The sequence below is a fragment of the Pan paniscus genome, chromosome 16, assembly GCF_029289425.2.
Source record: "Pan paniscus chromosome 16, NHGRI_mPanPan1-v2.0_pri, whole genome shotgun sequence".
Taxonomy (NCBI): Eukaryota; Metazoa; Chordata; class Mammalia; order Primates; family Hominidae; genus Pan; species Pan paniscus.
The window spans coordinates 52,480,127-52,507,357 of NC_073265.2; the positions used below are offsets into that span (position 1 = coordinate 52,480,127).

General features: G+C 39.8%; 1 protein-coding gene across 2 annotated transcripts in view; it reads left to right on the plus strand.

Annotated features, from left to right (window-relative positions):
* The window catches only part of RAB8B (RAB8B, member RAS oncogene family), a 78,042-nt gene that overhangs the window by 41,862 nt on the left and 8,949 nt on the right, over positions 1 to 27,231 (plus strand). For both annotated transcript variants that reach the window (XM_003827936.6, XM_003827937.6), the window contains exons 2-5: positions 13,388 to 13,448; positions 18,276 to 18,336; positions 23,834 to 23,911; positions 24,834 to 24,923. In XM_003827936.6, the coding sequence (XP_003827984.3) occupies positions 13,388 to 13,448; positions 18,276 to 18,336; positions 23,834 to 23,911; positions 24,834 to 24,923 (290 nt within the window). The remainder of the gene's footprint in view (positions 1 to 13,387; positions 13,449 to 18,275; positions 18,337 to 23,833; positions 23,912 to 24,833; positions 24,924 to 27,231) is intronic.

Sequence of the window (27,231 nt, forward strand, 5' to 3'; positions counted from 1 at the left end):
TTGGAATGTAGTTGTAATTTTTTCCAGTGATAATTCCAGTGATTTGGCAATATGGTCTTCCCATAGCAATAGCGCCTTAGTACCTAAAATCAGGGATTTGCTTGTTTTTTTTTTTTTTTTTAACTTCAGTTTTTGAATGTCTTCAGAGTATTCACCTCACCCTTAAATGAAACAGATCTGACTCAGTTGTCAGAATTCAAACAAGGAAATTCTAGGTTTAGGAAATAATAGAGGTTCATACTCGAGGGGTTTTCCTGCTACAAAGGTACACTTTATCAGAAACAATGGATGCAGCAAGAGAGACGCAACTGGTTTTGTTTTGGAGCAGTTTGGTTCTTGAGATAATGATGAATTAATAGTGGGGAAAGAAATGGAAGCTCAGAGGCATTCTGAACTTTCATTCTTTAAGAAAGGTTAGTTCACCAGTTAGCCCCTTTATGAAAAGAGACTTTATTGAAGGTAAAACATCTGTTCACTGAGAATCTCTAAAATCCACATTTTGACATCTTCGAGCTTATTGCTACTTCTAGATTGAGTAACACTTGAAACACATTTCCTTTTCAAAGTGCAAGATTTGCAAAAGAGACTTGTCATGAAGTCTTTTGGCCTGGCTTAAATGGTGAGCTGAATGCTGGATAATCTCTGCTGGCTCCTTAATCAGATTTAAAATTCTCAGTGTTTCCTAATTGTTTCTGCATACTTTACCTGAGTTGTAGCTGTATTATTACACTTTATTTGCTATTTCTGTCTTTCTTGACTTTTGGTAGTTCTAGCATTTAGAAACCTTTTATTTATGATTCAACACATAGTTATATTTTAGTAGTTATCATTTGATATATAGTTAGTTATTTTGCTCATTTATTTCCCAGAGATATATTAAGGGTTAATTAGATCATTATATTTTAACCTTACAAATTAAAGCCCTTCGAGACTCAAATAGAGACATTATTTAAAACTATTCTTAATTGTACTATTTGTATATCTATAATGCATGTTTATGGCTCAAAGAGAAATTAGTAAATTCTTCCTAATTTCTGAAATTAGTTTATGAGTTTGTTATATTTTGTTGGTATGATTAGATCTTATGGGTACAGCTGTCATATGAAGAATGCCAAGAATTGAATTTAATTTAGTAACAAATAGAAAATTCTGAAACAGTGTAAAGCCGTTCAGCTTTTTTAGCAGGAAGTGGTAATGTGTGTCACTGTTGACATATATAAATGCCATTTAATTCGCCACTTCCTATTCATAGGATGGAAGAACCAAACACGTCAGAAAATTCTAGTCCATCTTCTTAGTTTATCAGGTTTTTTTTTAAGGGCAAGTTATATTTGCTGACCATTTGTCCCCCTTAAAAAAATGCCCCCTTTTCCTCTGTTGGGTTGAACAAAGCTAAAATAAACGTATTTGGCTGCCAGTGATCATTTCACACTGTTGTTAAATGTTTTCTAAACTTACTTTTATTGTGTTTTTCCTCCTAAACTTTAGACTTCCTAATTTTCAAACAAGAAAACAATTTTAATATAAATAAACAAAAATTTAAATAGTTCTAAATATATCCAGCAAAATAACTTATACTTGGTGAAAATAGCTTTATAACTTATGTGACGTATATTTATGAAAGAACAATGCCTTGACCTCTTTTTTTTCAATCTAAGTAACACTCTTTTTTTTTTTTTTTCTTTTTTGTTGAGAACAGTCTCATGGCATGCCAGGGCTGGGGAGTGGTGGCGCAATGATCATAGCTCACTGCAGCCTTTAACTCCTGGCCTCAAGCTATCCTCTCACTTCAGCCTCCCAGGTAGCTAGGACCACAGGCACGTGCCACCACATCCAGCTAATTTTTAATTTTTTTTTTTTTAGAGGTGGGGTCTCATCATGTTGCCCAGGCTGGTCTCTAACTCCTGGCCTCAAGTGATCCTCCCACCTCAGCCTCCCTAAATGCTGGGATTACAGGCATTAGCCACTGTTCCCAGTCTCAATCTAAGTAACATTCTTAATTTATTTCTACCTTTACATTTTCTCCAAGTCCTTTATTTTGAGAAAAAAATATTTTAAAGCTTCAGTTTATGACTCATTTTTTATTTCAGTAGTCCATTTTTCTAATTAGAGGTTTCAACTAATTATCCTAAAATCAGCTACTCTAAAATTTCATTAATCTAAATTCAAACCAAAAAAAGCATAAGCAAAATTTGATTGTCAAAGAAAGTTTCAAAACTGGCAAGAACTGTATCTTTATTGTTAATCAAAATCTTAAGGAGGTGAATGTAGCATTTCTTTAAAGTAGACTTCAATATTTGGGAAACTATTTTTCTATTTCTGGAAGATCTCTGAAATGTAAATATACAAACCACATAACCCATATTCAGATAGCCTGGGATCACATGTTTCCAAATGTACTTTTGAAACAAAGTCCTGTTTTTTTTTTTCCTTTTTAATTGTAAAAGCACAGTATTTAACTTCTGCTTCTTAAAGTGGGTCAAAGGGGATAGATAACCTTTGTAGAAAAATGTGCAGTGCTGTGAGTAAACCCAGCATTGAAATCTTGCATTGTTATGATTCATTGAAAGGCTGAATGACCCAGAAGTCTGAATTTTTTTTCAAGGTTCTCATGACTGCAGCCAAATTAGTCTTTTAAAAGAAATTCAGTGGGAACCAGGTATAGAAAACCTTAGTTGAAGATCCCTGATGTTTTTCTACCCCTGATTTTTCTGGACCAGGCAGCAGACTTCCCCAGGAGACCCAAGATAGTACTCAAAGCAGGAGAGCTGTGTGTGTTCTAAGCTGCAGCACTCACCGGCCAAAATGCATCAAGTCACAGCTTATGCTGAAGGTCAGGAGAACTAGCTGGCCCTAGAGAGAGAGTTCCGAAGGCCAAGAAAACTACTCTTTCCCACACTCCAGCAATGTTATCCTTTCACCCATTCACAAACGCAGGGGCAACCTCCCTATTCTCTTGAAACAGAAAAGATTATGTTATTAATATCTGTTGACTGACTAATTTAACTTTAGTGTAAAAGAGTCTTGTCAATCTGTCCCTTTCCCATGTTCAATTATATCTAATTTGTGGAATGAAAAGTGGCCCAGTACTGCTCATTCCAAGTTCCTTTTCCCTGTTAGATCTGTTAACTATGGACTTGGGCCAGGTTGAAAGTTTCCTTCTTTCTGTTTTGCTGGCCAAGCCCTTCCCCTCAGCTGCCTCCAGCGACATCACTGGTTGCTGAGAAATATCTGGTAAGCAGTACTCTGGGTAAGAGCTTGCTCCTTACCCCTCACTGGTGCCACGTGATGAGGTATCTGCGAGCTCTGGTGCCCTGTGGGTTGCGCTGGACAATGCAGAAACCTCAAATACCACACTGCCTTCTCCTCAGAGGTGCAGGAAAGAGCCTCCTGGCCCAAACCTCCCACCCCAAGGGTGGGGCAGTGGCTGTCCGCCTTCTCCCATTGAATGGAAAATCAGAACTCCTTTGTTCTTCCTGCCAGAGTGCCACTCCCAACAGTGACCCAAATGTGTATTCTTCACTTGTCCTTGGTCCAAGTCAAAACTCCTTTTCCTCGAGGTGGAGAAGAAAAGTCCCCGAACCCCCTGCTTGAAATCAGAGTAGCTAGCATTCTTTGCCACCCCACTTCCCTGCTCTGCCCCTCACTTTCTGAACTTGATCCAATCTGAACTTGATCCAGTATTAGTTACCTGGAAATCTGACATGTGAAGGCATGCATTCATTAATGGTAGTGGAAAAATCAACCAAAATTTCAGAGATAAAATGTACCCTAGAAGATTTAGTCAGGGAAAAAGCAGGCACTACCATACCATCCTTGTTCGATATAAAGAAGGACTGTAAGCCATTGGTGACCAGGCATGGATGGGGTGGGCTACCAAGGGCTCACAGGACCTCTTTATACTGTATTGAATAAGAGCGATAGAGCCTGCTTTTCCCCTGACTAAATCTTCTAAGGTACCGCTCATCTCTAAAATTTGGTTTGGTTTTTTACTGCCGTTAATGAACATACCTCCGTATATGTTTTCCAGGTTACTAATATTTGCTTTTTAAAAGAATTTCAAAAACTTTTAGACCTATTAAAGTATAGCTAATATAAGACATTCTCATGTCCATGTACCCACCACTCAATTTTAGAAATAATAAATTATAGAGTCAAAGTCCCCTATGAATCCCTCCTCTTCCATTTCTCTCTAGAGGTAACATTGAGTATTATCCTTAATTTGTTAATAATCATTCCTATCCATGTTTTATACTGTAATTATACATGGATATATATATATAAATATACTATATATATTTTATATATATGAATGATAATACTGTTGTTTTGGCATTTTAAATATTTTTTTCAGAAATATACAAATTGGTTTGACTGTATATTTCTGCAACTTGTTCTTTTCACTTACCATCATCTTTTTTAGATTCATCTATGTTGATAAATATGGCTTTTGTTCACTGCTCGAGTATTCCTACTCTACTTGTATATCAAGGCATTCTCCAGTTGGTGGACGTTTAAGTTGTTGCCTGTGTTCTATACTATGACCCTTAAAGAGGAAGTTTCCCCACCAAGATGTGGATGTTCTTGTACGTCTCCCTTTGGGAAGGCCTGATCTTTAAAAGCCAAAACTTGATTTTAACCTAACCTTTTTTTATTGGTCTTCGTGAATCTGAGTAAATTGCTGCATCTCTCTTGGCCTCAGTTTTCTTAGCCACACAGACAGGACTGAACTAAATGATCTCTAAGGTACTTCTCAAGTCTATAATTCTATGATTCTCTTTCATACTTATTTCCCTGCCTCCTTATGTTATAAGCAACCATTTAGCATAAGAGTCAATTCAGGAAAGCAAAATCTGTTAGAGAGAGAGAGTTTCTAAATTCAAAATGAAAATGCCTTTGAGTCACTCCCTTGGGAATGTTTTCTTACAGTTTATATTTCCTATTGTATTGACTAGATAAATATTAATAAGGAAAGTGGGACTACTTTAAAACCATCAAAAAATGAATGTTGAGGTATATTTGAGCAACATGGAAATACCTTTGGAATCTTGCCTTCTAAACTCAGATGTTGGATTGTGTTTCCAGCTGGGTGGGCTGCATGCCTCCTGGTGGGTCATGGACTGCTCATGAGTCAGGATGACTCAGGGTCATCATTTTGAACGTGAATTATTATATTATGTGCTGCCAAAAAATGATGTTCTCAAAAAGACTTTTGAAATACAAAAAGGCTTTTAAAAAAATTGCGGGTACATAGTAGATGTATATATTTATGGGTTACATGAGATATTTTGATACAGGCATGCAATGAGTAATAATAATCACATCAGGGTAAATGGAGTATCCATCACCTCAAGCATTTTTATCCTTTGTGTTACAAACAGTCCAATTATACTTATATTTATTTTAAAATGTATAATTAAATTATTTTTGATTATAGTCACCTATTGTCCTAGCAAATACTAGGTCTTATTCTAACTATTTTTTGTACCCATTAACCATTACCACTTTCCCCTACCCCCCACTACCCTTCCCAGCCTAACCATTCTTCTACTCTCTATCTCCATGAATTCAATCATTTTAATTTTTAGCTCCCACAAATAAATTAGAACATGCGAAGTTTGTCTTTCTGTACCTGGCTTATTTCACTTAATATAATGACCTCCAGTTCCATCCATGTTGATGCAAATGACAGGATCTCATTCTTTTTATGGCTGAATAGTACTCCATTGTGTATATGTACCACATTTTCTTTGTCCATTCATCTGTTGATGGATGCTTAGATTGCTTCCAAATCTTGGCTATTGTGAATAGTGCTGCAATAAACATGGGAGTGCAGTTATTTCTTTGACATACTCATTTCCTTCCTTTTGGAGCAGGATTGCTGGGTCATATGATAGCTCTATATTTGATTTTGTGAGGAGCCTTCAAACTGTTCTCCATAGTGGCTGTACTAATTTGCATTCCCACCCACAGTGTGCAAGGGTTCCCTTTTCTCGACATCCCTGCCAGTGTTTGTTATTGCCTATCTTTTGGATAAAAGCCGTTTTAAATGGGGTGAGGTGATATCTCATTGTAGTTTTCATTTGCATTTCTCTGATGATCACTGATGTTGAACACCTTTTCATGTATCTGTTTGCCATTTGTATGTCTTTTGAAAAATGTCTGCTTAGGTCTTCTGCTCATTTTAAAATCAGATTATAAGATTTTTTCCTGTAGAGCTGTTTGAGCTCCTTATATATTCTGATTATTAATAGCTTGTCAGATGGGTAGTTTGCAAATATTTTTTCCCATTCTGTGTGTTGTCTCTTCACTTTCCTCATTGTTTCCTTTGCTGTACAGAAGCTTTTTAACTTGATGTGATCCTGTTTGTTCATTTTTGCATTGGTTGACTGTGCTTGCAGGGTATTACTGTAGAAATATTTGCCCAATCCAATGTCCTGGAGAGTTTCCCCAATGTTTTCTTTTAGTAGTTTCATAGTTTGAAGTCTTAGGTTTAAGTCTTTAATCCATTTTGATTTGATTTTTGTATATGGCAAGAGGTGGGGGTCTAGTTTCATTCTTCGGCATACAGATACCCAGTTTTCCCAGCACCGTTTATTGAAGAGACTGTCCTTTCCCCCAATGTATGTACTTGGCACCTTTGTCAAAATGAGTTCACTGTAGATATATAGATTTATCTCTGGGTTCTCTGTTCTGTTCCACTGGTATATGTGTCTATTTTTATGCTAGTACCATGCCATTTTGGTTACCATAGCTCTGTAGTATAATTTAAACAAAGGGCTTTTTGACCTGAAGGATAATGTCCTTCAAAAACTATGTTTTTTGAGATTGTATAGTCCTTTTAAATTAAAAAAAAAAAAAAAAGTTGCTCCCTTACTGCCAGGATGACCTCTGGTTTTTGCTGCTGTTGGTGTGATAGCCCCCTCCTTCTTTCTAGTCTCCAGTCATCTGGGGCTAGGGGATAAGCCAAGTCTTTGGAGTTGTGGGCTCGAGGACTCTCCTAGCAGCTGTGGTCACAGTTCAGCACAGAGATGTTGTGGCAGCTACTTGGGCTGCTCATTGTCCCCTTTTTCTTTCTTATTTTCTAGTTCTTAGCCGAACACTACATGAAATTGCCTTCAGAGAAGTACTACAGTTTCTCATTAAATGTAATAACATTCATGACAGGATAGTAGTGCAGCTCTTTCATATAGATATGAATATACAATTTGTCCTTTCATATAGCTATGAATATAAAATTTTATTAATGAGATAGGTTTGAGTATTATATGGAGGATATATAATATGTATATAATATAGAGGATATTATGATTTTTCTCAATAGCCTTTCTATTCTATTTTTAGCAGCCTATGGATTCTAGGAGTGACCCAGCTCCAGGGATAGGCCTTGATTAATCTAAATTTAGAGAATGGATTTAGATTAATCCAATCTTGGTAATTCCCCGTGGCAGTGATTAGTTCAGGAATTCAGCCTTAGCCTGCCAGAACATGACATTCCCATGGTTATAAGTCCAGAAATGAGACATGAAGGAAAACTTGTTGGAGGCTTTGGGGAAATGCTTTCTCACTTTTGAGAGGAAGAGGAAAATAATCTCTTTTCTTCTGGTATTGCTATTGTGGTCAGGAACTGCTATCAGTCAAGAGTGTGAAATTGATACTCCCTGGAGGGCAGAACCCAGGGAGGTGCAGAGAAATGAGCTGGAGCCCTAGATTGAGCCATCTCTGAACCCCATTCACCACTGGACTTGTTGTAGATGAGTCAACAAATTACCTTAAGCTAGTTTGATTTGGGGTTTCTGCTATTTGCAGCTGAAAGCATCCTAATTATATTATCATTTTACAGCTAATTATTCTTTTAATCCCTGGAGTAGCATCAGGAAATTATCTTTGCTTTAAATTTTAACATGAATGTTAATCCACTACTGATATTATTGTCAAGCTAATTGTAATGTGTCTTCATTTTCTTATTGGAATAAGATTTCTCAGCATCCTGACTATTGTAACTATAATATATTAAGAAATTTCCAAAGTTTTTTTTTTTTTTTTTTTTTTTTTTGAGACAGAGTCTCACTCTGTTGCCCAGGCTGGAGTGCAGTGGTGCAATCTCGGCTCACTGCAACCTCTACCTCCTGGGTTCAAGTGATTCATTTTCCTGCCTTAGCCTCCCCGCTAGCTGGGATTACAGGCACCCACCACCACACCCAGCTAATTTTTTTAGTAGAGTAGGGGTTTTGCCATGTTGGCCAGGCTGGCCAACTCCTGACCTCAGGTGATCTGCCTGCCTTGGCCTCCCAAAGTGCTGGGATTACAGGCGTGAGCCACCGCACCTGGCCAAATTTCCAAAGTTTTTAAAGCCATCTTTACCCTTAGTAGTATATAATATTTACTTAAATATGTAAGAGTACCTACCCTTTAATTTAGTTACTGTACACATGTTTCTGTGCACAACTTAACTGGCAAAGAGAGGATGGAGTCTTCGCATGATCTGAGAGCAATTGCAGGGCACTATGTTAATAAAACCCAATAACACAGGATTAAATCACTGTGCAAAAACCAGGCTTTGAGGCAGAGCTGAGGAGAGAAGAGAGGGAACTACATGGGTGGAATGGCATCCTCAGAGAAGGCTGCAAAGTGAGGTGGTCATGCAGGAGTGCAGGAAAGGAGGTATGGGGCCCACTGAGAGAAGCAAAAGGCCTCATTTGGAGAAACTCTGAGGTTTGCAGTGTCAGGAGAATGGTGCATCTGGTGGGAAAGGCTGTATCACCAGGCTGAAGAAGTTGGCTCCACGGCTTCTTAAATAGTGCAGTGACATTACCACAGGGATTGTTGCAAGTTAGTCTAGAAGTGACATGTAGGGGAATTAGACCAGGGAGAGATGTTGGCACAGTATCCTGGAAAGCTATTACAAATAATCCATGCATGAAGTGACAAGAGCTGTAGGGTTATAGACTGAATGTGTAATCTCTTAGGTTTATATGGAATTTCAGAGTTCCCAGAGCACGTTCACACACGTCGTCTAATTTATCTAATTAGATCCTGTCAACCTTTTTTTATGGATGAGGATATATAGGTTCAGAGCAGTCAAGCAGCCTGTTCACAAGTTTTTAGTGACAGTTCAGTCATTAAACTGAACTAACCTACAGTTCAGTGCTTTTCAATGAATTTTTACCTCTTGTAGTGAAATTCTTACTTACTAAAACTGTTGACTATTTTCTAGGTCCCCACTTGCTTTTTTTTTTCCATATGGTGCTAATTTGACTTTGTTCTGCAGCCGTTGTCTGTCAGTTGGCCCTTGACAACAGCATAAGCAAAAGCTAAATGCCATAGTTCACAGCTCTTAGAAACTTTGAAAACCTTTGAGTAGTGAAAAGATGGCTAAGTGTCACCATCTTGTAGAACTTCCTCACATAACTGAAAGGTAATGTTCCTAACAAAAAAAAAAAAAAAAAAAAAAGCCTCTGTCAGTAGAAGGTTTTTGAAGTGTTTTAAATGAATGGAGAGTGAGGCTTTAAGGAGCCTCAAATTGGCATTGTTGAGTGAAGGTGGTAAAGTTGCCCATGACTTCCAATTACAGGCAAAATCAACCTTAATAAGAACAGGCGTTACTATTTTAATAAGCCAGAATAAGGAAAATATTAATCTGAACAACTATTCTGGTATACATCGTCTTTTATTTAAAACGTGAATGAAGGTTGGGCAGGCTAGCTCACACCTGTAATCCCAGCACTTTGAGAGGCTAAGGCAGGTGGATCACGTGAGGCCAGGAATTTGAGACCAGCCTGGTCAACATGGTGAAACCCCATCTCTACTGAAAATACCAAAGTTAACTGGGTGTAGTGGAGCACACTGTAATCCCAGCTAGTCGCGAGGCTGAGGGAGGAGGCAGGAGAATCGCTTGAACCCAAGAGGCGAAGGTTGCGGTGAGCCAAGATCACGCCACTGCACTCCAGCCTGTGCAACAGAAGGAGACCCATCTCAAAAAAAATAAGTGAATGAACTATTAAGTGGTAAAATGTTGGACATTGGCCTTTTAATTAATTTATTCAGGTATACAGTAGGCATTTTGAAAGTCATTTTTTTTATTTTGGTAAAAACATAATATGTAAGTTACAGTCTTAACCATTTTTCAGTGTACAGTTCAGTAGTTTTACAAGCCTGTTCACATTGTGGTGCAACTGATCCGTAGAACTATTTCATCCTGCAAATCTGAAACTCCAAACCTATTAAACAACTATTCCTTTCCCCCTCCTTCCAGATCCTGGTAACTACCATTGTACTACTTTCTGTTTCTATGGATTTGGAAAGTCATGAATTTTTTTAAAATGTTAATCTGAAGAAACATGTATTGAGTACATACCAGGTTTTGGGCATTGTTCTTGATGCCAGGCCCAAAGAGAGGTAAAGGATAGAGGAGGATTCCTAGAGGGTCTTTGTTACACTGGATTTGGTGGCATATAAAACGTAAATCACAATAAAAATCAATGTCTATTAAGTCTTAAATGAGTGATGGAAACAGTATATTTTGTCAGATGCTAGCAGTAATATTTATGCTGAGTTGCTGAGTTTTGTGTCACCTTTACAGACCCTGAAATGCTGAGGGAGGTGCCTTAGAGGAGAAAATATGAGCCAGATAACTTGGGAATAGTGGTTATCAGATTGCATTAGGTTGGTGCAAAAGTAATTGCGGTTTTTGCCATTCTTAATGGCAATTACTTTTGCACCAACCTAATATTTATTAATAATTTATGGTTGTTAGTGAGGGGAAATAATGGTTGAGAAGGTGTTCTGCTAAATTAGCTTGGGTGTGATTGTTGCCTATTTCAAGACACAAGAGTATCTAAAAAGGCTCCGTGGGGGAAAAGTACCACACAGAGAAAAAAGGGGGAAATTCGGTTGGTTTATGTCTATGCATTGTATAAAGCTGGAGCTAGGAAGCAGCCTTTTGGGTGCTTTCAATGTTTATATGAAAAAATACTGTAGTAACATAGCAGTTGAATGCTCCCCACCTAAATAAAACTGGAGTTGGCTGGGTGCAGTGGCTCACGCCTATAATCCTAACACTTTGGGAGGCCGAGGCAGGTGGATCACGAGGTCGGTCAGGAGATTGAGACCACCCTGGCCAACATGGTGAAACCCCATCTCCACTAAAAATACAAAAAATTATCTGGGCATGATGGTGCATACCTGTAGTCCCAGCTACTCGGGAGGCTGAGGCGGGAGAATCACTTGAACCCGGGAGGTGGAGGTTGCAGTGAGCCGAGATTGCCCCACTGCACTCCAGCCTGGTGACAGAGTGAGACTCCGTCTCAAAAAACAAAACAAAACAAAACAAAACTGGAGTTAATGTTTAAGTCAATTTAGAGGATATGTAATTTACATGTTTTCCTGAAATTTCTTGGAAACCACTTTAAGGGGTTCTATATAGCAGTGGTCCCCAACCTTTTTGGCACCAGGGACTGGTTTCATGGAAGACAGTTTTTCCTCCAGGGACTGGAGGTGGTGGTGGTGTGGGGGTGGGGGTGGTTTAGGAATGATTCAAGTACATTACATTTATTATGCACTTATATTCTATTTTTATTACATTGTAATATATAATGAAATTATTATACAACTCACCAATGTAGAATCAGCGGGAGCTGTGAGCATGTTTTCCTGCAACAAGATGGTCCTATCTGGGGATGATAGAAGACAGTGACAGATCATCAGGCATTAGATTCTCATAGGAGTGCACAACCTAGATCCCCCACATGGGCAGTTCACAATAGGGTTTGAGCACCTATGAGAATCTAATGCCACTGCTGATCTGACAGGAGGCTGAACTTAGGCAGCAATGCAAGTAATGGGGAGCAGCTGTAAATATAGATGAAGCTTCTCTCACTTGCCTGCCACTGAATTCCTGCTGTGCAGCCCAGTACTGGTCCGTGGCCCAGGGATTGAGAAACCCTGCTGGACAGAATGCAAAAGAATAGAAAAATCTAAACAAAGCTGAGTAGCCAGATGATGACGATTTAGCAAATTGCAACTAGTTGTATTCACTAACTGGTCTCCTCAGAAAGCTTATTCCTGATATATGATAGAGCTTGCTGATATTTGTCAAGGGCTTTGTGGTTCTTTTTCGTTGAAATTGATAAATAAGTTTTGAGCTACCATAGTGGGGGGAAATATGTGAGGGAAGGGTTGAACTTTTGAAGTGCCCGAGGCCTTCAAAAGGCATAGCCCTTTGAAAGCCAAAACTTTTGGCTTCAGGTTAGAATCATCTGGGAAACTTTAAAAATTACCAGTGCCCAGGTCCCATCCTTGACTAATTAAGTCACAATCTCAGAATTTGGGGAAGGGGGCAGGCCTAATCATGAGGATTTTTTTTTAAAACATTTCTCAGTCATCTTAGTCCATTTTCTGCTGCTATGACAGAATACCTGAAACTGCATAGTTTATAATGAACAGAAATTTATTTAGCTCATGATTCTGGAGGCTGGGAACTCCAAGGGTATGGCATCAGCATCTGGTGAGGACCTTCATGCTTCATTATCTCATGCTGGAAGACTGGAAGGGGAAGTGCACTCATGCAGAAGAAAATGTAGGAGGAGCAGGACTAACTTTTATAAAAACCCACTCTCAAGATAACTCACTCCTGTGATAAGGACAATCCGTTCATACAGGCTCCACATGAATCAGCTGTGAAAGGTCCCACCTCTTAGTACTTAGTATCTCTAAGGTCCCACAATGGCAATCTAATTTCAACCTGAGTTTCGGAGGGGACTTTCAGATCATAGTACCAGGCAATTCTAGAGTACAGTCAGGCCTGAAATCCATTCTTCCTGTTTCAGCTCTAGCAAGTAATCTGTGGGGAACATTTATTAAAATGTGTATAAAATACTTGCTAACTGTTTAAAATAGATATGCAGGCTTTCCCTCCCTTACTGTCAAATAGGCAAATTTTTTTTCCTTAGTCATTTGCAGAATCTGAAGAAAAAAGTGGAAGGAGATGGAGGAATATTCTTTAAAGAGGTCCCATAGCCTTCTTTTGGGAAGGATTGGGGTTGAGGAGTAGATAGGAAGCATTGTTTATATGTACTTCAGGAAGTAGGAAATATGGCATGTTCTCAATCTATCTAAATTATATAACTTTGCAGGATGTGATCCATTTGTGTCAGAATAATGAGGCATATAATACGTTGCATTTAACACGTGTGGGAATTCTTTGCTGAGTAATTAGCATTCCTTTCTCCAGCCTGTATTCAGAGGAAACATACCATTCACACCCTCTCTGTGTTCACATTTTCCAGTGCGTTGGAGAGCTTTTTTTCAATAGAAATCTTTGTCCTCCTAATGAGACTTGGATTATATCTGAAGAAACTTAACATATCTTTCTTTGTTTTTCTGGCAGGAATTGATTTTAAAATTAGAACGATAGAACTAGATGGAAAGAAAATTAAGCTTCAGATATGGTAAGTAAACACACACACAGTTTCTGCTTTAATTGGGAATTGAAAGTGGGAATTAAATGTGAATTGTAATAAGTTAGAGGCATCTTGTGATAGCTAAAACATCTTTTCTTTATCGGAACCAAGGGGAAATAAGTAAGCACTGGGAATCCTTCAAAGGTATCTTCACCAAGAGTTGGGAAGGTGAGAGAGGGTACTAACTGTTGAAGCCGGAAGAGATCCGATAGCTCATCTTTCCAAAACTATAATTTTTGAGGGTAGGAAACTAAATTCTAAGGAACGCAAATTACTTCTTCATCACAGTTGTTGTAGTTTTGAAATCTGATAAGACAGAGTAGTCACGTCGCAGGAACCCTTGGCAGGAAGTACAGATCTAGGTTCTAGCCAGGATGCCTCCAAATTGAGGGCTTTGGGCCAGTTATTTCCCTTCTCAGGGTCTCACCTTTTCCTCGTTTGTAAATTGGTTGGATTGATGGCATTGGAGTTCCCCTCTAGCTATGATATTTTATGATTTATTTGCATATTTCTTATTAAATAGAAAAATGAAGACTGAGAAAAAAAATCATGTCATAGTTCAGACTGCTCTAAGATATTTTTAAACACACTTTTTTTCTCATACATAGCACAGTACTTCTGACACCAGATGTCAGGGGGTTCCCCCCACCACCACCAGGTAATTCTCCAGCAGATGCCAATTGGGTGTCCTATACCTTTTTTTTAATTCTTTTTTTAATTTTCTTTTTCTTTCTGGGTGTCCTATAATTTAAGTCAGTTCTGATACTGTCTACCTGGAGATAGCATCAGATCCCACAGGTTGAGGGCTGGGTCCCGCAGTGTCCCCACTTCAGCTGCCAGTCACAAGTACAGGTTAAATATCCCTTATCCAAAATGCTTGGGAACAGAAGTGTTTCCGATTTTGGATATTCTTGGATTTTGGAATATGTGCATATACATAATGAGATATCTTGGGGATGGGACCCAAGTCTAAACACGAAATTCATTTATGTTTCATATACAGCTGGTACACATGAAGCTGAATATAACTTTATACAATATTTTAATAAATTTTTTTTTTGAGACGGAGTTTCGCTCTTGTTGCCCAAGCTGTGGTGCAATGGCGTGAGCTCGGCTCACTGCAACCTCCACCTCCCGGGTTCAAGCGATTCTCTTGCCTCAGCTTCCTGAGTAGCTGGGATTACAGGCGTGCGCTACCACGCCCTGCTATTTTTTTGTATTTTCAGTAGAAACGGGGTTTCTCCATGTTAGCCAGCTGGTCTTGAACTCCTGACCTCAGGTAATCCGCCCGCCTCAGCCTCCCAAAGTGCTGGGATTACGGGCGTGAGCCACTGCGCCCGGCCAATAAAATTTTTTAAATAAACTGTGTTGTATGTCTACATTTTGACTGTGACCCGTCACGTGAGCTCAGGTGTGGAATATTCTACTATGGCATCATGTTGGCACTCAAAAAGTTTTGGATTTGGGAGCATTTTAGATTTTGGATTTTCAGATTAGGGATACTCAACTGTAGTAGGTTGTCACCTCTACTTCTGACCAACTGGCTATAAATTGGGGTTCTGATGACCCCCCTCCTCTGATTCCTTTAATTTACTAGAGCAGCTCACAGAACTCAGGGAAACAGTTTATTTATGTTTACCCATTTATTATAAAGGATATTGCAAAGAATACAGATGAACAGCCAGATGGAAGAGATACACAGGGCAAGCCATGTGGGAAGGAGTGAGGAACTTCCACACTTCCTTCCTTGTGGGAGGGGTCATCTACTCTCCAAGAACATCCAGCACCTCCACGTGTCTCACTGTCCTGAAGCTCTCCAAACCCAGTCCTTTGAGTTTTTATGGAAGCTTCCTTATATAGCCATGATTGATTGCATCGTGGGCCATTGGTGATTAAGTCAACCTTTAGCCCCTCTCCCTTCTCCAGAGGTCGAGTGGTAGGACTGAAAGTTCCAGCCCGCTTATCACTTGGTTGGTTCTCCTGGCAACCAGCCTCCTATCCTGTGGCTGGACAGGAGCCCCAGCCACCAGTTATTTCATTAGCGCACAAAAAGAACTTAAACACTTTGTTGGAGATTCCAAGAATTTTAGTATCTGTGTGCCAAGAATCAGGAGCAGAGACCAAATATGTTTCTTATTATATGTGTTTCTTACTGTATCACACTATCACAGCTACTATAACAAAAATACCATAGACTGGGTGTCTTAAACAATAAACATTTATTTCTCACAGTTCTGGAGGCTGGGAAATCCAAGATCAGGGTGCCAGCAGATCCAGTGTCTAGTGAAGGTTTGCTCCCTGGTTTGTAGACAGCTGTCTCACTTGTATCCTCACATGGCCCAGAGAGAGATCATCTCTATGGTGTGAAGAGCACTAATCCCTTTCACAACGGCTCCACCCTCCTGACCTAATTACCTCCCAAAGTTCCCCTATCTAAATACCATCACATTGAGGATTAGGCTTCAACATATAAATGTTGGAGGAACACAAACTATTAGTCCTTAGGATGTTTCCCAACTCTAATGTTGCAATATGCAAGGCAAAGATCTTATGATTACCCAACTCTGGTTCATAAACTCCTGAAGAATCTGTCCAACTACAGTGAATAAATATGGTTCCTCCAGATTGCTAGGTTGAATATTTTTGACTTGAACTCAGAAGCTCTTCTTAGATTTTTTTTAACCTCCTAGAAGCTGGTTTAATTTCTTTCAGTTCAGTGCCTTGCATGGAGCCATATAGATTTGGAGCTTTTGGAAGGTTGTTGGTGATGTTTGCTGATCTAATGTGTATTGATGACAGCAGTAGACAAAACGTAGAATTCAGAGCAGCACTGGCTAAGAACGAGGCAGGGCTAAAGAGTAAAGTTATACATATTAGCTTTTGCCTTAGGCTGTATTTCTTTTTTGAACTCAGAACTGGGACAGAAGAAGAACATCCCCCAGCTCTTCTTTTATAGAGAAGGAAACAGGGACTGAGAGTGGTTAGGTCCACTCGAGGGCATATGTGATGAAGCTGGGATAACTACTCAACTGCCCTGGAACATAGTGATTGGCTTCCTAGTGGTTTCCAGTGTACTTCACTGGAAAATGTTATGAAGGTTACTATAGGCTGCCCTTTCCATCCATTGGTATTGAACAAGATGCCAAATATTTTACAGATTTAAAAAATTACATCTTTTCTCATGATCCCCTCCTTGGGTTTCTCAGAGAAATATGGTTAGTCTGCTAAAAAGTGCTTGCCTTCCATTTCCCCATGATTTGTTAGCGGTGCAGCAAACAAGTGCCCCATGCATCTAATGCCGATCAAAGAAAATGACAGGATAAGATGGGTTTTTTGTAAGGCCTGGCCCAGAGCTGAACAGCTGAGACCTAAGATGCTTGTCTCCTTCAAGAGTATGAGCTGGGCCGGGTGCAGTGGCTCACGCCTGTAATGCCAGCACGTTGGGAGGCCGAGGCGGGTAGATCACAAGGTCAGGAGTTTGAGACCAGCCTGGTTAATATGGTGAAACCCCGTCTCTATTAAAAATACAAAAATTAGCCTGGCGTGGTGGTGGGCTTCTGTAGTCCCAGCTACTTGGGAGGCTGAGGCAGGAGAATCGCTTGAACCCAGGAGGCAGAGGTTGCAGTGAGCCAGGATTGTGCCACTGGACCCCAGCCTGGGTGACAGAGCGAGACTCCATCTCAAAAACAAACAAACAAATAAATAAATACATAAAGAATATGAGCTGTTTAGTGGCACAGCTGGGGCCATAGTTCCTCTGAGCCTGTTTCCTCATCTGCAGAACTTGGATGCTGGTAACACCCCCAGCCAGTAGCCCACCCTAGTGGGCTGTGGTAGACATCACGTGAGTGCAGTGTGAAAGTATTTTGTAAGATATATGTCTATGTTAAGGTGTTTATTGCTTTTTAACTTATGATATTCCCTTGGGCCTTCATCTTTTATTAGGATTTGGTATATACTAGATTTCTAGTATATTTCCACAAATGCCTCTTTCTCTCCTGCAATTAAATTGTCTTAGTAGCACAGGGAATGAATTAGTTCTGGCTGGAAGTGGGAAATTTGAGAATATTGATTTTCTCAAGTATCAAGGAAATTTAACTTCCTTTATAGGATTGCTTCTATAAATGAAATCAGAAACTCTTATATTTTTCAGAATGCATTTTAATGGTATGCCATCAGCTAAAAAGCAAAAATATATGAAAGTTTATATAGTTTTGACATGTTGTTTATGTTTAAAAGTCTTTGAAAACGTTGTCAAGATTTATGTGTTGAACTCCAGGTCCCCATGAAATCATGGGCTCCATAGCTGAACAAGTTCTTGAGGAGATCTATTTTATTGTGCTCTACTGAGCAGAATTTACACAGTAATAAGTCCAGCTCGATTGCTTGCTTTATACAGAAATCAGACATTCAGGCAAGAAAGCAAAGTGCTTTAATCATTAAGCACTTACAAAAAGGATTATAACTATCTCGGGGAGTCGAAGAATTTAGAACTATTCTCTATTCCCTCCCACGTGTGTTTGACTAATATAACACACCAGTTCCTAGCAGGATTTTTCCGTGTATTTTTCTGTTGCTGCTTTTATCAAGGTCTGAGTTTTTCACCCAGGTCATTGTGAGCTCTTGACAGGCTCCTGTGGCCACCACCACCTCCAGCTTGCAGATGTGCAAAGGGCTCCCTCTGTGTCTCATTCTCCTTTCCTCTGTGACCACTGCACCCTGAGCAGACTAGAATTACATCTCCTACAGCAGGGTTTCTCCTCAGTGATGCTGGTGATGACTTTAAAAACCACTCTCCTTTGTTTCATATTTTAGGGACACAGCGGGTCAGGAAAGATTCCGAACAATCACGACAGCATACTACAGAGGAGCCATGGTGAGTGTGTTGTAGGGTTTTGTAACTCTTCAGGTAGAAGTAAAGCATGAATGTTTCTTTGCCAAGATTATAGGATTCAAGATGGAGTCTAGTATGTAGAAAAATAAATTTTCTGATGGGGAAACAAGACATTTAAAAGGTTTTTTGGTTGTGTTTAGCAACTATATACTTTGCCAGTGGTCTTCATCGTAATAATCAGGTGATTAACTTATAGATGTTCTAGAACTCCTCCACACATTCTGATGTGATTGTATATTTTCATTATTCTTCCTTTTATTAATACCTTATGGCAGTCGTAGCAAACCACAAGCCCTGTGACTAAGTATTCTTTTCTTATACTCTCTTGTCATTCAGCCCTGCCACCATTATCTCTTACCTCACCACCTCCACAACATCCACTGCTGTGGCTCATCTCCCTGTCATCCCCCTGACCACCATTCTGCCAGCTGGCCGGAAAGAATCTGGTGAATCTTGACTACCAAGTTATTTGCTGAATCCAGGCATTTTCCTTGCTGTCATAACTTCATCACTTGTTATGTTCTATCCTAAGATGCTTCATCTATTCAGTGCACTTTCATTGCTTTTTGGCTCTGGGCAGCGTGATGCTGGGAGTACAGTGGTGAGTAAGGCAGCTTGGAAGCTGCCTTACTTCCATGAGCTGTGCTTAACCATGCTTAGAATGCCAGGCCCAGACCACGGCTTTATCTCTGGTGTTTAGGCCTAAGCCAAGCACAAGTTGGAGTCTTGAATTATGATGAAATCTAGTATGCTCAGAGTCTTTGAAGGTTGAACAACTGAGGTCATGAACCCCAACCTGGTAGATTGTAGGGTACCAGCTGCCGTCATTCCCAACTCATTGCTTAAAAGATTCTTGTATTCCTGGGAGTGGTGCTAGGATGACAGAGCTGAAGGGGTGATAGCTGTCCCCACACCTCTAGGAAGATGTGGTCTGAACCCACAGATCCCCTCACTGACATGCTGCCCTTCCTCCTCCACCACCACTTGCTCTCCAGTGTTGGAGTAGCATCATAACTCATCCCCACAAAAAGATTAGGGATTCCTTTTTAAGGCTGAAGTGTACCACTAACCATTTTATGTGTATTTGTTCCCCACACTCCACCCTATAATACTTTTAAGATTGTGAAGGGTCATCATTTTAATAAAAATAGCTGCCAGCCACTTTCTATTTTGCTTAGACTGGAATCAAAGGGAAGGGGCTTATTATATGTGCCAGGAAGACATTTGTTTGTTGTTTGTTTGTTTCCCCCAGGAAGGAATTTTAGGGATAAAAAGAACATCATAACAGGGATGATTTGGAATAGTTTACAGGTAATTCTGATTAGAGGCATCTTAGACACACATGCCTTTCTGTTGAGCAGTTTTTTGCATGCTAGGAATGATGTGCTGACACCATTTGCATGCTCATTTTCACTGGAGGGTGGGCAGGGGCACTTAGAATATAAGAGTAAATGTTTCACTTGGATGTCTGGCTCTAGTTCATTGTATGAAGAAAGAGGGCATGGAAATGTATTAAATAATACATTTAGATTTGAGGATTGTCTTAATTTACTTACTGCCTAGTCTTTCCTCACATTACTTCAGATAATTAGAAATTGTTGCTATTCTAAATAGTATTACCTTCCACATTTTGAAGGTAGAGATTTCTGTCTTTGTTCTGCTGTATACAATGCCAGTGTCTGACACATAGTAGAGGCTCAATAAATGCTGGCTGAAGGGGTAAATCAGTGGGAAATTTTAGACCTAGACACCATCTTGGATAAATTTTCAGGAAATCCTGCTGTGCCTGACTCTTGGATCTCTCAAGTCATCTATTCCAGTCGGTTGCCGGGCCCACCATTTTCAGCAAGTGGTGGTTATGGCAGGTTTAGTTTGGCTGATTCAGGTATGTGGCATGTTGACAAGCACTATACTGGAGTCTGTCACCATGGCATTTCAAACACATCAGCAGCATTCATAGGCATAGCAGTGATCCTGATGGACATTTGGGCTTTGGGGAAAAACAGGACCATATCATTACATTATTAATGTTTCTCATAGACCAACACCATCTTCTGAATTCTTAGGAAGCTATTCTTCTTGTAGATATATACTAGATACATAAAGTTTTAACCGATACACTTGAATTTGTATTTCTAACTGATTCATAATATCAGTTAGCTTAAAAACATAAGAAATAGGTGAATGATTTCTGCTATTGAAACTGAAGATATAAATTAATAATAGCTGCCATTTATTGAGTCCAAGCTATGTCCCAGGCTCTAGGTGAAGTAGTTTACAAATATCTCAGTAGATCCTCAAAATGATCAAGCGTGGAAGAAGTATTGTCCTCATTCTGTAAATGAGGACATGGAGACTGAGAGGAATAAAATAATGTCTCCAGGATCTCCCATTTAATATGTGGGGGAGCCTAAGTTAGAAGCCTCAGACTCTAGCCTGTGTTCTTAACACCACACCATGTTCACACTTTCTGTGCTAACCAGTGAAATGAAATTTCATGATGACATGGCATATAAATGATCTGGGTTGTTCATACAGTCCAAAGGATGGTAGAGCTAGGGCAGTTATTTGGGTAATTTTAATATTGTAGGCAGCCAAACACATTGCATCAGGAATTATGCAGAATCCACTTTCAATTGTTTTTATTGTGGTAAAATATACATAATAGAACATTTACCATTTTGACCATTTTAAAATGTATAGTTCTTTACTTTGACTTTTTTTTTTTTTTTTTTTTGAGACGGAGTTTCACTCTTGTTGCCCAGGCTGGAGTGCAATGGCACGATCTCGGCTCACTGCAACCTCCACCTCCTGGGTTCAAGCGATTCTCCTGCCTCAGCCTCCCTAGTAGCTGGGATTATAGGCATGCATCACCACGCTCAGCTAATTTTGTATTTTTAATAGAGATGGGGTTTCCCCATGTTGGCCGGGCTGGTCTCAAACTCCTGATCTCAGGTGATCCACCTGCCTTGGCCTCCCAAAGTGCTGGGATTACAGGCGTGAGCCACCATGCCTGGGCTGACCTTTATAAAATAAAATTATTTACATGGAGACAATTGTAAATTGCCTTTACAGCGTGTAGCCAAAGTGAAGCATTTGTATTTGAGGCTGGAGGAAGGGAGGATAGAGGAGTTGTTTGTCGTTTAAACAATAATGTATGTTTTTCTGGTTGCAAAAAGGATACATATACTACAGGAAACTTTGAAAATCCCAAGAAATCATCTAAAATCCCACTACTCTGAGAGATATATTCTGTTAACGTTTTATTTCATGTATTCTTTGTCTATGTGTATATGTGTGTTTTATATGATTTATATTTATTTATATTTTATGTTTACTTACAAAGTTGGAAGCCAGACCTGGAAGGACTTCCCCTACCATACTAAGGAAATTTAATTTAATTTTGAGTATAAAGGAGAGGTGCTAAAGGATTTTGATCAATGAAGTGATAGTTCTAGTACCCTTACGGAAAGTGGATTAGAGGAGGCTAAGAATGAAAGCAGGGAAGCTGGATGTGGTGGCTCATGCCCGTAATCTCAGCAGCTCGGGAGGCGGAGGTGGGAGGACTGCTTGAGTTCAGGAGTTTGAGGCCAGTCTGGGCAACATAGCGAGACCTCATCTCTAAAAAAAAGAAAGAAAGAAAGAAAGAAAAGAATGAAATTAATCAGGGAAATCAATTAAAGATGATGGGAATCCAGGTAAAGACTAATTTGTGAGAATCTGAATAAGGCCATGTGTGTGGTAGGTAAGATTCTGGAATATTTAGGACATTGAGTCTCCAGGACTTAGTGACTGATTGGCTATAGAGAAGATAACTCCCACATGTGTGCTTGGGCTGGCTGACTGGGTTGTATTACTTTCACCAAAATGGTAATACAAGGACAAATAGAAGATTCAGAGGAGACAAGACAATCTTGTTTTACTTTGTTGAGTTTGCCGTGATCACGGGGGATATCTATTGGCCAATGTCCAGACAGTGGTCTCTCGAGTACCCCAGCCTAGCCCTTCAGCCTCAGCTTGTGCCCTCCGCCCATTAGATCTGTGCAGCCTTGCCAAGCTGACTTTCTTTCACTCAATCCAGCGGTCTCTGGTTCAACATCAGCAAGAGATTTACAATGTTTCTGCTATTTGCCAGGTACCTGGGCTTCCCCTCTTCACCCCAGCTCCTAGCCCTTTGCCTAGTTTAAGTCTACTAAGTTCCCAGGCTTTGGCTTTAATGTCATTTCCTCAGGGAAGCCTCCCCTGCCCACTCCAGCCCCTCAACCAGATTGAATTACACCCCTAGCATATGAGCTCCCCATGCATCTTCATAGCAGTTGTCAAAATTATAATTAGTTGTATAGATATTGGTTTATTGTCTGTTGTCTTTGTTAGCCATCTACAAGAGGAAGAGACCTTTTCTATCTTGTTCACTGCTAGTAGGATCTAGTATAGTATTAGGCACACAGTAAGTGCTCACTAAATATTTGTGTAGTAGATGGACAGGTGAGTAGTTCTAGCACTTAGTACAGAAGTGTGGTCTGGGGATATAGATTTTGCAGTAGCATACAGGTGTTAGTTTAAACATTTGGAAGGTAAACCTTTTAGAAATACCAGACATGGGCTGGGCGCGGTGGCTCACACCTGTAATCCCAGCACTTTAGGAGGCCAAGTCGGGCGGATCACGAGGTCAGGAGATCGAAACCATCCTGGCTAATATGGTGAAACCCTGTCTGTACTAAAAATACAAAAAAATTAGCTATGTGTGGTGGCGGGCGCCTGTAGTCCCAGCTACTCGGGAGGCTGAGGCAGGAGAATGGCATGAACCCGGGAGGCGGAGCTTGCAGTGAGTGGAGATCATGCCACTGCACTCCAGCCTGGGTGACAGAGCGAGACTGTGTCTCAAAAAAAGAAATACCAGACATGGAGTCTTTAAAAATATGATGAGAATGCCTTTCATTAAACCAGTATAACAAATGCATTGGATTTTAAGTGTCTGTGATGTACTTAGATAAATAGTGACAACCTATTTTTTGATCAACCTACATAAAAAATAATTTTAAAGCAGTGTGGTCTCAATCTTAGTAGAAGAGTAGAAAGCAAGATAGTTTCTACTTGGAATAAACAAGTGCACAGTGGAAGTGATTAACTCTTACTCTCAATGTTATCGCTGTTTTGACTTAACACTCAGCTCCAGTTGGGGCTGATTGTTATCATGTGAGGTCAGGTAGAAAGGGTGTATCACCTTTACCACGATCACTAATTCATTAAAGGTTAACAGTGAAAATGTTAAAAGGGTTTTTATTTACATGGTGAGACCAGTGGAATAAGTATTTATTGATTTTTGTTTCTCTGTACTTTTCAAATTTATTATGAACCCTTTTTTAAAGGGAAAAAATGGACAAACAAAAGGTTTCTGGAGGGTAGGAGTACATTGACATTGTATACTATAACTTTAAATATATAAAGTACTAAATAAAGATATTTTTCCCCCTTATAGGGCATTATGCTGGTCTATGACATCACAAATGAAAAATCCTTTGACAATATTAAAAATTGGATCAGAAACATTGAAGAGGTATGTGTGGAAAGAGAATGGTGACACTGGAGAAGAGTCCTGCTGGGTACTTGTAAAAGGCTCCTCTGTCTCTGCAAGGCAGCTGAGCTGCTTAGAAGCAGGGCATGGGCAGGTTGGGCCCTCTCTGTCTGAAGAGCTCCATAAATCTCTGGTGCTGCCAGTCTGACTACTGGGGGTTAGGGGGACAGAGAAGTAACGTCACAAGATTTTAAGCTTGGGCCAGATATGGGAAATAATTTAATCCTAGATCACATTTTACACATGAATAACTGAGAACAGAAAGAAGTGATTTGCCTGTGCTCATACAGCCTTTAAAAAGAAGAGCCAGGATTAAAACATCTGGTTCCCAGCTTCTATCCCACCATGCTGTTTGGCTAGCAACAATTATCTCTTTACCTTGGCAACTTTTTGCCCTTCTGACATTTTCTCCATCTTAGATATTTGAAGATTGTTTTAATTCCAGGATAATTGGTATTAAGATTTTTTTAATGTCTTTGTCACTTAAGAAAGAAATCTGACTCTGAAATAATTTTGTACACGTTTCTATTAACTTAGATGAATTTCTTTTTAAAATAGTACAGAATCCAGAATACCTTCTCCACTGGTTCACTCAGTACCAAGTTTTTGTCCTTCTTTGACCTGAATATTTGGAAATTTTGTCATTAGATCACCATAAGCTTTATTTGTGTTTGTTCCACCTTCTTTCCAAACCTCGGGAAGAAGGTTTGCACAGGCTCTGTGAGGGCTCTTGTACTGTAGCTTTGCCCCTCTTCCCATCTTTAAACTTTTCTCTGAATTAGGCCTTGTGTGAGTAAAAGATTCTGTCTTATTAAATTCATGTGTTTCTGACAGGTTGGATTTGTCTATTAAGTAACGGGTTTTTCTCAGGCTGTTTTTATAGCATGCTATTTTCTCCCTGCAGCATGCCTCTTCCGATGTCGAAAGAATGATCCTGGGTAACAAATGTGATATGAATGACAAAAGACAAGTGTCAAAAGAAAGAGGGGAGAAGGTAAATGTGAATGGAATGCATAAAGGTTGGAATCTACTCACATTAAGCATTTCTTTTCTTCATATTATTTAATTATTGATTTAAGTTTTTTTAAAATCTGTGTTTTAATCCCTTTAAATTGGATATCAACAACAAAGAGATGTAATCCATACTTGAATGGTGTGAATTAGTATTCGAGATCCAGCTCTCTATACTGTGTGGTCATGACTCATTCCTAAAGAATTTGCTAATGTTTTCTGGGAGATACAAATTGGTCCTTTCTCAGATTCCTGCAGCTTAGAGTTCAGGCTGTTTCTTCCAGATCTGTGTGAAAATGCCCAGTTTTGAAGTTAAAGTAAACATTCTTTTTGAAAAAGAAGTTATAGGGATAGGTGAAGTTTCAACAGGAATCATTTTCCAATTCATTTTTTTCCCTAAGAATATTTTACTACACATTAGCGTTAGGTTTTATGGATAAATTCCTTGTAACTGATCAAGCTATGGATGTCATTTATATGTTGTTTATGGGCATGGGCATTTCTCTCTTTTGTGTCCTGTAAAGCAAAGGAATATTTTGTGTACATATTTACTTCTGTGACAGATTCTAAATTGACTTAGAAGCTTCACTTTTTAAGTCTTGGAATTTTGCTTTAGCCTTTAAAAAAATTATATATGCAAAATGCATTTTCTTTTTTTTTTTTTTTTTTTTTTTTTTTGAGACAAAGTCTTGCTCTGTCTCCCAGGCTGGAGTGCAGTGGCGTAATCTCAGTTCACTGCAACCTCTGCCTCCTGGCTTCAAGCAATTCTCATGCCTCAGCCTCCAAGAAGCTGGGATTATAGGCATGTGCCATCACACACATATACCCGGCTAATTTTTGTATTTTTAGTAGAGACGCGGTTTTGCCGTGCTGGCCAGGCTGCTCTTGAACTCCCGGCCTCAAGCAATCCACCTGCCTCGGCCTCCCAAAGTGCTGGGATTACAGGTGTGAGGCACCATGCCCGGCCACATTTTGTTTTTCAACCTGACTGTGAACTTTTGCTGCAAACTTTTTTCCCCTAAAAACATTTACTTAATTTTAGCATTGTAAATGAACTAGGAACTTTTTGAGGACTATATAAGAGTTCGCAATTTGTCTCAATCAATAGAAATCAAAGCATGAATACTTTAGTATTTAAGTTTTTGTTCAATTCTGGACTCATTTATTAAAATTAATTAAGGCCTGGCGCGGTGGCTCATACCTGTCATCCCAGCACTTTGGGAGGCCGAGGTGGGTGGATCACGAGGTCAGGAGTTCGAGACCAGCCTGACCAACATGGTGAAACACTGTCTCTACTAAAAATACAAAAATTAGCCGGGCATGGTGGCGTGCGTGCATCTGTAGTCCCAGCTACTCAGGAGGCTGAGGCAGGAGAATCACTTGAACCCAGGAGGCGGAGGTTGCAGTGAACTGAGATAGTGCCACTGTACTCCTCCAGCCTGGGCAACAGAGCGAGACTGTGTCTCAAAACAAACAAACAAACAAAAAAAAGTAATTAAAAGTAAGTATAGTTTTTTTTTTTTTTTTTTTTTTTTTTGAGACGGAGTTTCACTCTTGTCACCCAGGCTGGAGTGAATTGCACAATTTTGGCTCACTACAACCTCTGGCTCCCTGGTTCAAGCGATTCTCCTGTCTCAGCCTCCCAAGTAGCTGGGATTATAGACGTCCGCCACCACACCAGGCTAATTTTTGTATTTTTAGTACAGACGGGGTTTCGCCATGCTGGCCAGGCTGGTCTCTTAACTCCCGACCTCAGGTGATCCGCCTGCCTCGACCTCCCAAAGTGCTGGGATTACAGGCGTGAGCCACCACACCCGGCCTAAAAGTCAATACAGTAACTGTTGGAGAATTAAACTTTGGGAGCAGATAAAAGGAGTGAATGAATCCCAAGATAATGGTAGTTTTACCAGTGGAGGGTCTTGACTACAAGTCAGACAGATTCTTGGCATTTTGAGCAAAGAATTGGACAAAATGCACACACACACACACACACAAAAACAATGAAAGAATGAAGCCAAAAACACAAATTTATCAAAATGAAAGTACACTCCACAGAGTGGGAGTGGGCTTGAGCAAGCAGCTCGAGCACTGGTTACAGAATTTTCTGGGGTTTAAATACCCTCTAGAAATTTCCCATGGGTTACTTGGTTTACACTCTGTAAATGAAGTAGTGGCCCATGACCAGTCTGATTGGTTGCAGAAGGTGACCAAAGGATGAAATGAAGTTACAAAGTTATACCCTGCGCAGATGTCTGATTGGTTGTGGGAGTGGACCAATCAGAGGTACTTTC